Source organism: Tursiops truncatus, chromosome 11 (genome assembly GCF_011762595.2).
Source record: "Tursiops truncatus isolate mTurTru1 chromosome 11, mTurTru1.mat.Y, whole genome shotgun sequence".
NCBI classification, from domain to species: Eukaryota; Metazoa; Chordata; class Mammalia; order Artiodactyla; family Delphinidae; genus Tursiops; species Tursiops truncatus.
This window is the reverse complement of record NC_047044.1, coordinates 7,503,462-7,515,907: the sequence shown is the minus strand read 5'-3', so window position 1 is coordinate 7,515,907 and position 12,446 is coordinate 7,503,462. Positions and strand designations below refer to the sequence as shown.

The window sequence follows — 12,446 nt, the reverse complement described above, 5'->3', positions numbered from 1 at the left end:
GGGGCTCTCCCCAGCTTAGAAACCCTCAGTGGTTGTAAATTAAAATATCTGAGGGACTTCCCTGCTGGTCCGGTGGTTAAGACTCTGCACGCTTTCACTGCCCGGGTTCAACCCCTGGCTGGGGAACTAAGATCCAACAAGCCGCACAGTGCAGCCGAATAAATAAACAAATAAATAATAAAGTATCTGGGCTTCCCTGGTGGCGCAGTGGTTGGGAGTCCGCCTGCCGATGCAGGGGACACGGGTTCGTGCCCCGGTCCGGGAAGATCCCACATGCCGCGGAGCAGCTGGGCCCGTGAGCCATGGCCGCTGAGCCTGTGTGTCCGGAGCCTGTGCTCCGCAACGGGAGAGGCCACAACAGTGAGAGGCCCATGTACAGAAAAAATAAATAAATAAATAATAATAATAAAGTATCTGTTTAAAAGTACTGTTATTAATCACATCCGGATACTGTAGCCTGACATTCAGGCCACTCTCTGGTCTGCTTCCAACGTCCCTCTCTGTCCTCACCGTCGTCTCCTCACGCGCCAGACGATGTGTGCACACCCATCCCCTTGGCTCCGTAGTGAGCTCACTTGAGAGCGGAGACTTGGGGGTCCTCTCACTGATGGCGTGACCTAGAGGAAATGACGTCATGTCCTAGCCTTAGGTCCCCTCTGTACAAGGGAGATGACAGTTGTGCCCGGTTCCCAGGGTGGTTGTGCGGATGGGATAAGGGCGGTGGTGCCCGAGGCAAGGCCAGTCCTCGCACCCCTGCCCTCCAGCCAGCTCACAGGTCTCTTCCGGGACCAGGGACAGGGAGCCTGCCTGCCGGTCCTCGCGGGCAGCGAGGGGGTGCGTAGTGTGTCAGCTGCTCATCACAGCAAGCAGAGTGGCACTGGGCACGTACAGCAGGTGCTCGGAAGATCTTTGTTGAATGACTAAATGACCATGGCCAAAGGGCCACAGCAGATGTGGGTGGAATGCCCAGCTCCACAAGGGCCAACCCTCGGTGTCCACGGAGTCTGCAGCCAGGGGACCACAGATGGTGCCGTGCGTGGCAGTGGGTCTGCCTGCCAATGCAGGGGACACGGGTTCGTGCCCTGGTCCGGGAAGATCCCACATGCCGCGGAGCGGCTGGGCCCGTGAGCCATAGCCGCTGAGCCTGCGCGTCCGGAGCCTGTGCTCCGCAACGGGAGAGGCCACACCAGTGAGAGGCCCCCGTACCAAAAAAAAAAAAAAAAAAAAAAAAAAGGAGGGCTGTGAGTTCTAGGACCAGACAGAGCCTGAGGCAGCCTTGGCTTCAGTCTCACCTTGGATGTCACAGAGCCAGGCTGGCAGGATTGGGGCAGGTGGAGAGGAGGGAGCAGCTCGCACAAAGGCATGCAGGCAGGTGGGGAAGTGCACGCCACAGCCCAGAGCTAGACACGAGCCAGGCGAGTCCACTCGGGCCAAATGTGGAGGCTGGTGAACGAGAACACTAGTTCACCCAGGCCAGCCTCCTGGTGGCTTGGATTTAAAATTCGATGCTACGCGTTTAACAAACACAGCACTTCCTGTGTGTCAGGCACAGTTCTAAGCTCTGTACAAATGTCAAGTGATCTCATCCTTTTTTTAAAAAAATTATTTATTTATTTATGGCTGTGTTGAGTCTTCGTTGCTGTGCGCGGGCTTTCTCTAGTTGCGGCGAGCAGGGGCTACTCCTTGGTGCAGTGCACAGGCTTCTCATTGCGGTGGCTTCTCTTTGTTGTGGAGCACGGGCTCTAGGCGCACGGGCTTCAGTAGTTGTGGCACGTGGACTCAGTAGTTGTGGCTCAGTAGTTGTGGCGCATGGGCTTAGTTGCTCTGCGGCATGTGGGGTCTTCCTGGACCAGGGCTCGAACCCATGTCCCCTGCATTGGCAGGCGGATTCTTAACCACTGCGCCACCAGGGAAGTCCCGATCTCATCCTTTTTACAGTAGAAGGAGGTGGATGACTGTATCATCCTCACTTTACGGATAAGGAAACGGGCCCAGAGGGGATGAGGAGCTTGGCAAGGCCATAGGGCGAGCTTGGGCCCAGCTTTCCCTCCAACAGAAGGTCCACGGGTGGCAGTGGGATCCCACCTGGGCTGGCTCAGCCTGGGGCTGTAACTGGGGGAGGGGACCCTGGTGATCCAGGAGCGGCACTTGCAGCTTTGAGCTGCGAACTCTCCCTGCCTGGAACACGCGTGGAGGGCTCTGTACAACACCTCCCTTGACGGGTGAGGAAACGGAGTTCAGAGGTTATATCCCTTCCCCTGAGGGCATTCCGGCAAGGGGCAGATGTGAGGCTTGTCTGACCCCACTCCCCCTGCCTCTGGCCTGTGCCCATCCAGCCCCCTGGTTAATTAGCATCAGCAGTAGTCACTTGGGGAGGGGCCTTGAGGGCCGGGCGCCGTGGCCTTCCCAGCCTGTGTCTGTCTGACCTGCCCTGTCCTCTTCTCCACAGGGATCTTCCAATGGATTGGGGTCCATAGATGACATCGAAACAGGTAGTGTCCCTGACCTGAGGGGACGGGGTGGAGATGGGCCCTGGGGAGAGCTCAGCCCCTCCCTGCTAAGACCCCAGGAGGTCAGATGGGTCAAGCACCTGCCATCCCCGGCCCTGTAGACAGGGCTCCTGGGGGCTCCCTGCCCCGGGGACTACCTGAAGCATGAAAGAAAATAGTGGGTTCAGGAAAACAGACTCCCCTGCAGGGCGGGGAGAGCGTCCCTCCAGCCTGGGAGGGTGAGGGGCTGCCTCAGTGGGGTAGCAGTGGCCCTACCCCCTGCCGGGAGTCCACCTTTCCCCAAGTCCTCCTCTCCCTTTCTCTTCCTCACTGGCTTCCAGGAGGGGTCACATTTTAAAAGTGTCCTTGAGTGAGGGCATTGCATACCCCAGAGGTGGGCTATTCAGGCACTGACCAGGCCCATCAGAGGAACACTGCAGAACGAAAAGGCCCCTCTCCCACCCCATGGGGCCTCCCTTCGCTACAGCCTAGCCTCCCCCGATGGGGTCAGGCCAGCAGGGCAGGCAGGGCTCCTGGCGGAAGCCAGGGAAAGGGGGGAAGGTGTTGGAGGCGGACCTCAGGCCCTAGGACACCACCCCCAACTCCCACCAAGCAGGACCCCCTGCAGCTACTGAGCCCACCCCCATCCACAGACTGCTACATGGACCTGCGAGGCTCCCCGGCCCCCCTCCCCTCCCCACCCCCCATGCCCCTCTTCCCTCACGTTCTGGACCTGCTGGCCCCCCTGGACAGCAGCAGCGGGGCCCTCCCCGGCACCGAGAGTCTGGATGACTTCTCCGATGGGGACGTCTTCGGTCCGGAGCTGGACACCCTCCTGGACTCGCTGGTGAGCCGTGCTGCCCCCTCCTCTTCCCGGAACCCTTCTCCCCGCCGGGACCCCATCACATCCATCCTCACGTCCCGTGTCGGGGGGAGGGAAGGTCCCATCTCACGTCGCAGTTGCAGAAACTGAGGCCTCGGGGGTAGGGGAGGAACTCGCTCTGGATAGAAACACAAAAGTGCAGAACGTGGGTCCAGAAGGGACTGTAAAGATCCCTGTGGCTCCACCTGTGGGACAGGTGGGGACTGAGGCCACCGGGCGGGGGCGGGGGGGGGGGGGCGAGGTGGGCGGGGCGGGGCGAGGTGGGGAGCCTCACCTGGGCCTGCCCAAGCCTGGGCGCTCGCGTTCTCCTCCAGCCCCTCCCTCTCCTCCCTCTGTTCCCACCTTGCAGTCTCTGGTGCAGGGCGGCCTGCCTGGCAGCGGCGTGCCCAGCGAGTTGCCCCAGCTGATACCCGTGTTCCCCGGCGGGACCCCGCTGCTGCCACCTGTGGTGGGCGGCTCCATCCCCGTCTCCAGCCCACTGCCCCCTGCCTCCTTCGGCCTCGTCATGGACCCCTCCAAGAAGCTGGCTGCCTCGGTGCTGGATGCCCTCGACCCGCCAGGCTCGGCGCTGGACTCCCTGGACCTGCTGCCGTACTCGGAGACCCGACTGGACACCCTCGACAGCTTCGGGTCGACCCGTGGCTCCCTGGACAAGCCCAGCTCCTTCATGGGTGAGGCCTGGAGGGGCACGCTCACCCCCACCCCCTGTGCAGTTGGGACTATAACTCTTGTTCTGCCTCGTGGTCTGGGGCCACGTCTTCCGGCTTTGTGTCTCCTGCAGTGCTCAGCACAGCGCGGGGCTGAGGCCTGAGGGGCTGCGTGTCTTGTTCAAGGTCAAAGAGCAGGGCTGGGGTAGTCCAGGATTCCAGGCTTGCAGTGTGGTGCTCTTCCCCCAGCCTTCCAGGGCCCTGGGTTCACCAGATGGGTGCGCGGATGGTCCTGAGGCTGGGGGAGGGGGTGCCAGGTCATGGGCCCCTCCAGCACCTCTCTGACCTAGGGACCCCGCGAGGAAACAGACCCTCCTGGGCCTCTGCAGGGCCGGCCTTCCGACAGTCGGACCTAGCTCAGGGCGCTCACTGCTGAGTGGGGCGCGTGGGGCTGCAGGGGGCACAGATGGGCTTCACAGAGACTTCCTGGAGGAGGTGATAGCTGAGCAGGGTCATGTGCTGGCAGAGGAAGCAGTGCGACGCAGGCCTAGCAATAGAGGGCCTGGCGGCTGAGCAGAGGAGCTGGCCGGAGGGGGAGTGGGTTGGGGGCCTTGAAGGCCTGAGGCTAGTCTCACCGGACCCGCGAGCCAAGCTGAGGAGCTCGGGCTTTCTCCCGGGGGCTATGGGGGTGCAGAAGGTGTAAGCACAGGGTGGACACGCCCAGGCTGAGACATTTCTCTGTCCCCGGGCGGTGGCCCAAATGGGAGAGGATGTGTGGCCTGGATGGCTTCTCCTAGTTAGAAATACAGAAGAGAAAGTCCTTGGAGGGTCCTTCTGCCCTTCAGAGCAGGGCAGGTGACCCCTGTGTCTTCTTGCCCAGAGGAAGCCGACTCACAGGACCATCGTCCCCTGAGCGGTACTCAGAGACCAGCCCCCTCGGTGAGTGACTCGGTGAGAATCGGTGCGCAGGTACCTCGTGCTCTCCGGGGGACGGAGGGGAAGTGGTTGTGGTCTCCAGAGTCAGGGGTGAGCCCTCAGCGTGGGATAAGGTGCTGCATCCCCCAAGGAGGCCAAGAGCAGACTGGCCAGAGATGGTCTCTTCCCAGCCCTTCCAAATCCTTCCTGGCCCAGCCATGTGCTGGGAGGGTGAGCAGAGGGTACCACCCGCCCTTGTCTGGCCAAATCGGACATCAAGGCTCAGAGGAGTTAAGTAACCTCTCCAGGGTCAGTAACATCCGCGGTCTCAGGACTCAGCCAGGTTTGAGTTGAGGAGAGCGCTTGACCAGGGCTTAGGCGGCCTGTACTCTGGCCTTGGCCTAGACACTAGCTGTGTGGCCCTGGGGAAGCCACCTAACCTCTCTGAGTTTTGCCGTCTTCCCCATCTGTTGATGCCTTGGGGGCTTCGGAGAAAGGATGGGAGTGGGGGAGGGCCTGTGCTTAGGCCCCAATCAGGGCCACTCCTGCTTCTCCACTTTCATGTTGGGTTTTAACTCAAGGAAAGGTTCTGGGCCAAGGTCACTGTCACCTGTGCATCGCCACTAGGCTGATCTAATCCTGCTGGATTCTTGGATCATGTTACAAGGGGCTCCCCAGCTGGGAGGGTGGAGGAAGAGGGAGGGTCCTGGGCTGCAGTTCTGCTCCTGGGTGGGATTGGGGGATGTCACAGTGCCCCCCAGCCTCTGGTGCCCAGACTGGTTCTGGTGGCACCGGCCATCGTCCAGCGCCCCAAATGGCCAACCTCCCCTTGTCACAGCCAGAGCCTTCCATGCCCAACACCGCCTTGCTCATCAAGAACCCCTTGGCTGCCACCCACGAGTTCAAGCAGGCGTGCCAGCTCTGCTACCCCAAAACAGGTAAGGTCACACCTTCATACTCCACCCCTCTGCCCAGAGATGCTGGGAGTCTCAGGAGTGTAGAATCCCAGAATGACAGAATCCCAGTGTACCAGTCAGAGATAAGCATGGGAAGACAGAAGCCCCACCAGCTACTCCGAGCAGACAGGGATGTCATGTGGGAGGCGGGGACTTTGAAAACTGCCAGAAAGCCTAGAGGAGTCGAAGCCCAGAGATTCCACCGGGCCTTTGGGCTACTTCTCCACAAGCTGAAGCCCAGAAGCCAGGGTCTGCCGCTCTCACACAGAGCCCAGGGGGCTGCCGGGATTGCTGGCCAGCATCACGGCCGCCCCACAGCCCAGAGGCTGAGGAAGGCAGGGTCCAGCTGGCTGCTGCAAAAACACATCTGCCGAGGAAAGGCGGCCTGCACCTCTGTGCACATCCTCTCCGTCCACCTCTTGCTGGGTGAATTCAAACCTTGCCTAGAACGCAGAGGGCAGAGGAGTCTGGGAAATGTACTTCCTAGGCTTCCAGCCCTCAAATCCAAGGGAGACTGTAGGAGCAATTCAAAGTAGATGCCCAGTGTTGGTAGACACTTTTCAGCACACCTAGAATTTCAGAATTCTAGAATCATCTTTTTTTTTTTTCTAATTTATTTTTTTTTTGGCTGCGTTGGGTCTTTGTTGCTGCGCGCGGGCTTTATCTAGTTGCAGAGAGCAGGGGCTACTCTTCATTGTGGTGCGCGGGCTTCTCATTGCGGTGGCTTCTCTTGTTGCGGAGCACGGGCTGTAGGCTTGTGGGCTCAGTAATTGTGGCTCACGGGCTCTAGCGCGCAGGCTCAGTAGTTGTGGTGCATGGGCTTAGTTGCTTCGCAACATGTGGGATCCTCCCGGACCAGGGCTCGACCCTGTGTCCCCCACATTGGCAGACGGATTCTTAACCACTGCGCCACCAGGGAAGTCCCAGAATTTCAGAATTCTAGACTCTAACACTCGCAGTATTTCATTTGCCAGAATCCCATAGTTCTGACATTTTAGAATATTCTCTTGGTATCTCAGGGTTACAGATCTTACCAGTCTAGAGTTCTCCCTCTCAGAGGTGCTGACGTTGACAGGACACGCATGTCACGCACGTCACACGCATGTCACCCCTGACAGAGCCGTCCTGCCAAAGCCCGCGGCCCCGTGCGGATGGGCAGCAGAGCGCCGTCTCGCTGGGTGGCTATGCCCGTGAGGAAGTTTCTTCCTTGCACAGACCACACCAGCCTCCCCGATCCGCACGCCCACTGCTCGCTGCCCCCTGTGCTGGGGAAGCAGAGCCGCTGCACACCTGGTGCTGGCCCAGCCACGTCATGTGGGTCCCCACAAGGGACCTTGGTCCTCTTGGTCTCTTTGGGGAGACCCCCCCACCCCATTTTTGGGGAGAGGAGGCCTTTGGTCAGAAGATTTGAGAGCACCAGGGAAGAGGCAAAGGAGCAGGGGAGGGAGGCTGAGTCTGGCAGTGCTTTTCCGGGGCAGGAAAAGACAGGGACAGAGCCTGCTCTCTGCCAGGCACTGTCTTCATCATTTGTTCCAAAGAAACACTGAAGTGGTCAGGCTCACTGTAGAGTCGGGGTGGTGGTGGAAAGGGGGTGGGTGCTGAAAAGGGGCTCCCCTCTGCCCAAGCCCCCTGTCCCCAGGGAGCATATGGCAGGGAAGAGATGGCAGGAGCTGGCGGGAGGCCCAGGGGAAGGAGGCGGGCTTTTAGGCAGCAGGGCGGCCAGTCCCCATTGCTCGGGCCCGTTGGCTGTCACCCTTCAGTTCTGCTTCCAGAACCAGTCCCTGTCCTCCCTGCCCCCACAGGCCCCAGGGCGGGCGACTACACCTACCGTGAGGGCCTTGAGCACAAGTGCAAGCGGGACATCCTGCTCGGCCGCCTCCGGAGCTCCGAGGACCAGACCTGGAAGCGGATCCGGCCCCGACCAACCAAGACCAGCTTCGTGGGCTCCTACTACCTGTGCAAAGGTGGGTGGGCTGCAGCAGGGGCAGGTGGCACGGCCCAGGCCCAGCTTCTCACGCCCGGCCGCAGCTCTGCTTCTCATCACAGGCAGACAGGTAGACAGACAGGTGTGGTCCATGAAGGAGGGAGTCCCATCTCAGATCGAGCAGCTCCTGCCCTGACCAGCTCCACAGACAGGTGGGAGTGTTTGGATGTTACGCTCAAGCTGGGGCCTCACCAGCAGAATGCGCTCCCGGGTGCAAGGCTCAGGTGGTTCACGGAGAGCTAGTTTCTGTTACACTGCAGGGTCCCGAAGGGCTGTTGGAAGGATATGGAGAGAGAATCCATGTAAATCACTGGGGACTGGCCCACAGTGAGGGCTTGATAAATACTAGCTTTTAAAATGTAACAGGTTGTTGTCATTTTCCTCCCTTCTGGCTCATGTCGTTTGGTTGGCATTTAGTGGGCATTTGGCAGGTACCTCATTTGCTTTCTTCTACTCCCCAACCAAGCATCTCAGTGCAGTCTGCACAGCAGGACATAAACCGTCTTGGTATCGTTAAGTGTTCTATAGTGTCGCCCTTCTGTACCCACCGTCACACATCCTCATGACAGCTCTGGGTGAGGAAGGAGACTTTGGGAGTCCGCTCCAGGCTCCGCCTTTGTCCCCCGACCCAGCCCGTGGCAGTAGCCCACCCAGGCTTTCTGGATCAGCTCTTGGTCTGCCCAGGTGGATCTTAAAGACTTGTCATTTCTGAGCTCGCAGGCCCCCGCCAGCCATGCGCTGGCCAGCGTGGATGGAGTCCCAATTCTACGAGGCCTACAAGTCCCCGTCTGCCCTAAGCCTTCCCCAGATACGCTGAACCCTGACTCCTTTGCACATGCTGTGCCCTTTGAACTTGGTCATCCTCTGCTCCTCCTTCAAGCAGCACCTGGATCTTGGGAAGCCCTTCCCTGCAGGCCTCCCCACTGGGTGCGGAGCTGGTCGCAGTGCAGAGCAGTCTGTGAGGTCACCTGGCCATCCGGCCTGCTTGTCCTCGTGTGCCTGCAAGCTTGGCAGGGGGCTGGAATGGGGCAGACTTAGAAAGAGGGTGAGGGAGGGAGAAAAAGAAAGAAAAACAGTTCCCACCCCCAGGAAATGGCGGGTCTCTGGATTATAAACCTGCTGCCTTCCCTGCTCCCTGGCCCCCAGAAGTTTTATTTATCGTTTCACTTAATCCACACAACAACCGTGTTCTCTGTTTATGGACAGACAGCTAAGGCTCAGGAATAACGGGATCCCAGCCCAAGTCTGCTGGACCCCAAGGCCCATGGCTTCCTGAACCAGTGGTATATTTTCCTGGTGCAGAATAATAATAATAATGATAAAACGGCTTGTATATGTCTACAAAGCCCTTTTCCCACCTGTTGTCTTGCCTGACCCGTACCAGGCAGCCTTGTGGGGTGGTGGAGCCGCGGCGACCGCCACGCTTTGCACGGGAAGGTGCAGATCTGGCCCCCACACCCAAGTGTAGAACAAAGAGGGGCCTGGCCTGGGAAGCGCTTTCCCTGAGCTCCGCCGCTCCACCCCTGCCAAGCCTTCCTGCTCCGCAGGCCCCACCGGGGGTGCTGTGGGCTGCCATCCCGCCTGGCGGAACGTGTGTCCTGTTGCCTCTTTGCAGACATGATTAACAAGCAGGACTGTAAGTACGGGGATAACTGCACCTTCGCCTACCATCAGGAGGAGATCGACGTGTGGACGGAGGAGCGGAAGGGCACCCTCAACCGCGACCTGCTCTTTGACCCGCTGGGGGGCGTCAAGCGTGGCAGCCTCACCATCGCCAAGCTCCTCAAGGAGCACCAGGGCATCTTCACGTTCCTCTGTGAGGTACCGGCCCCTCCACGGTCGATTCACAGACGGGGCTGGGGAGGGGCTCCCGCGGGCTCCACTGTGGACTCTCGGCCCTGGGACCCGCGGGTTTTGGAGGCCTGACCTTAGAATCCACAGGTCCTGGGAGTTTCAGAAAGTTAGACCCATATGCTCCCATCGCGCTAGAGCCCAGATCCTATCCAGTCTCCTCATTGTTCGGAGCTGGAAACTGAGGCCAGAAAGAGAAGTAACCACATCTGCTCTTTGCTTCCTGCCGTCGTAGGCCAGACTCAGGTGCTCTAGGAGCTCATCCCGCCCCGCCCCATGCCCCCTCGTCCAGCTGTGCTGGCGTCAATGCCCACTGCACCTTTCTGCCCACTTCCCTGCCTGTGTCCACGCTGTGCCCTCTCCGTGGGGTGCCCTCCCCGTGTGTCTACGTCTTGGACCCTCTGAGGCTCAGCTCTGATCCCAGCAGCTCCACCAAGCTGTTCATTTCCTCCCCAAAGCTGTCACGGAAGACGCTGCTGGCCCCCTGCCTCCCCACCCAGGCATAGTGTGATGAGGGCAGGGACGGTGTCAGGTCCATCCCCATGAAGTGAGGGTGCTGGGTCCAGGTTGCTGGCAGGGTTCGGTGCTGCTCGGCCAGCCCCCATCCATCACACAGCCGGCCCTTCCCTCCAACTCTTAGAGCAGGTGGGCTGCCCTCTCCCTTTAGGGGATCACAGCCCACAGCCTGGTGGCTGCCTATACTTTACAAAGGACCTGAAGTTCTATTAGATCTTTTTCCAGCTTCACAGTGAAGCTGTGGGACAGAGCAGGTGTGGTTTTCCCCAGGTTACAGTTGAGGAAACTGAGACTCAGAGATATGGAGTAACCCCTGCCCCAGGCGTTTGGAGTGGTGGGATCAGAGAGGTGGGGACCACAGACCCTGGGATTCCCTTCCTCACTCCCCTGACTCAGGGCAGGGCTTGCAGGGACCCTGTCCCTCCTGGGTGGCCGTGCTGGATCCCAGCCCACCCCCTCCCCGGGCAGATCTGCTTTGACAGTAAACCCCGGATCATCAGCAAAGGCACCAAGGACTGTCCGTCTGTCTGCTCCAACCTGGCCGCCAAGCATAGCTTCTATAACAACAAGTGAGTGGGACCCACAGCCGGACCCGTGGCCAGGCCTGGGGTGGGGCGGGTGGAGAGTCCCCCCGGGGCAGCTTGGATGCCTGGGGAGCAGAAGGTGGGCCTAGGATGTCAAGGCAAGGGGTAGGATTTGGGACTCAGGTCCAGCATCCACCTGGAAAGGACAGAACCACATTTACTGAGCATCTTCTATATTCCAAGCATTCTCTTGGGTATTTTAATGATCTCGGCAGTCCCATGGGGAGGAGTGTCTCTGATGAACAGATGAGAAAGCTGAGGCTTGGAAGCAGCTTACTCCGCCGGCAGGTGGGAGCCACATCCCTGACTCCCGTCCAGCACCCTCCACTGTCCCGGCAGGGGTGTTGGACAGGGAGTGGCACCCACCTGCGCTCCCTCTGACTCCTCTTGGCTGTGCCCCAGCATGGCTGACGGAGCCCAGGCCCTGAGGTCAGACAGATTTGGGTCCAAATCCCAGCTTGGACAATGGTCTGTTTTATGTCCTCTGGCCACTGTGACCCTTGGTTTCCTCATCCGTAAAGTGAATGATGATCCCAGTCTCCTAGGGTTGCTATGAAGGTAATTAAAATGCCCAGCCCAGAGGAGATAACTCAATTATTGCTCCTCCGGGTGCAGGACCAGCTCTGGAGCATCGAGCTGGGGAACCTGAGAGAGATGCCCCCTTCTCCCAGCCTCGCAGCAGGTGGGGTCTGGTGCCCTCCTCCTGCTGGCAGCTGCGGCTCTGAGCTGTCCGCAGGTCGAGGCCAGGAGAGGGGCACACAGCTGAGGCCCAAACCAGAACTGCCTGAGCGTAGGACCCCCACCTCTTCCCTCCTGTGCCAGCAGTTAATAGGCGGGAGACACCCACGGAGGAGCCCCTCCCGTGGGTGAACGGCACTGACCCTGGGGAGGGGGCCCCGACCAGGAATAGGCAGGATGCGGACTGCATTGTGCGCCCCCCATCCCGCCCGCCAGGTGCCTGGTGCACATCGTCCGCTCCACCTCCCTCAAGTACTCCAAGGTCCGCCAGTTCCAGGAGCACTTCCAGTTCGACGTGTGCCGCCACGAGGTGCGCTACGGCTGCCTGCGGGAGGACAGCTGCCACTTCGCCCACAGCTTCATAGAGCTCAAAGTCTGGCTGCTGCAGCAGTACTCAGGTGAGGGCGAGGGGCTGCACAGTTCAGAGGAGGGCAGTGCTGGGCTGTGGGGCTGCAGAGGAGCCGGTGCTTCCTGGACGTCACAGGACGCGCAGGCTCTGCATCAGGGAGCTTGCGGGCCCAGAAGACCTTGGGTTTCTCCCTGTGTGGCACTGCCAGGGGGACACACGGGGAGAAGGGCAGGGAGGCAGAACCCCGCGGGCCACCTGGGGGATCTGGTCATCAGCGGCCCCTCGCTGAGCCTCCACTGGTCCTCTGTGAGGGGGTGATGTCAGCTCGGCCTCAGGAATGAGGAGGTGGAAAGCCGCTCGCTTTCTTGCTCACCTAATGGGACTCCCTGAGCACCTGCGCTGTCAGGGGCTTGAGCAAAAACCAGTCGGGGCCCTGGTGTGTGTACGCGAGGGCAAGGCAGACAGTCTGACGGGGAGGTACTAGGCCCTACGTCCATCTGCTCCGGGGTGCACACTGTGCCCCACGCCTGTCAT

The 12,446-nt window shown here is 60.1% G+C and overlaps 1 protein-coding gene across 7 annotated transcripts in view; it reads left to right on the top strand.

Moving 5' to 3' along the window:
• Window positions 1–12,446, top strand: part of ZC3H7B (zinc finger CCCH-type containing 7B) — a 54,252-nt gene that overhangs the window by 31,950 nt on the left and 9,856 nt on the right. For 5 of the 7 annotated variants that reach the window (XM_073788124.1, XM_033865975.2, XM_033865976.2 and 2 more), the window contains 9 exons: window positions 2,450–2,492; window positions 3,143–3,336; window positions 3,722–4,043; window positions 4,900–4,970; window positions 5,773–5,872; window positions 7,693–7,854; window positions 9,490–9,695; window positions 10,710–10,810; window positions 11,780–11,961. In XM_073788124.1, the coding sequence (XP_073644225.1) occupies window positions 2,450–2,492; window positions 3,143–3,336; window positions 3,722–4,043; window positions 4,900–4,970; window positions 5,773–5,872; window positions 7,693–7,854; window positions 9,490–9,695; window positions 10,710–10,810; window positions 11,780–11,961 (1,381 nt within the window). The remainder of the gene's footprint in view (window positions 1–2,449; window positions 2,493–3,142; window positions 3,337–3,721; window positions 4,044–4,899; window positions 4,971–5,772; window positions 5,873–7,692; window positions 7,855–9,489; window positions 9,696–10,709; window positions 10,811–11,779; window positions 11,962–12,446) is intronic. The other 2 variants (XM_073788126.1, XM_073788125.1) reach the window with 2 other exon arrangements.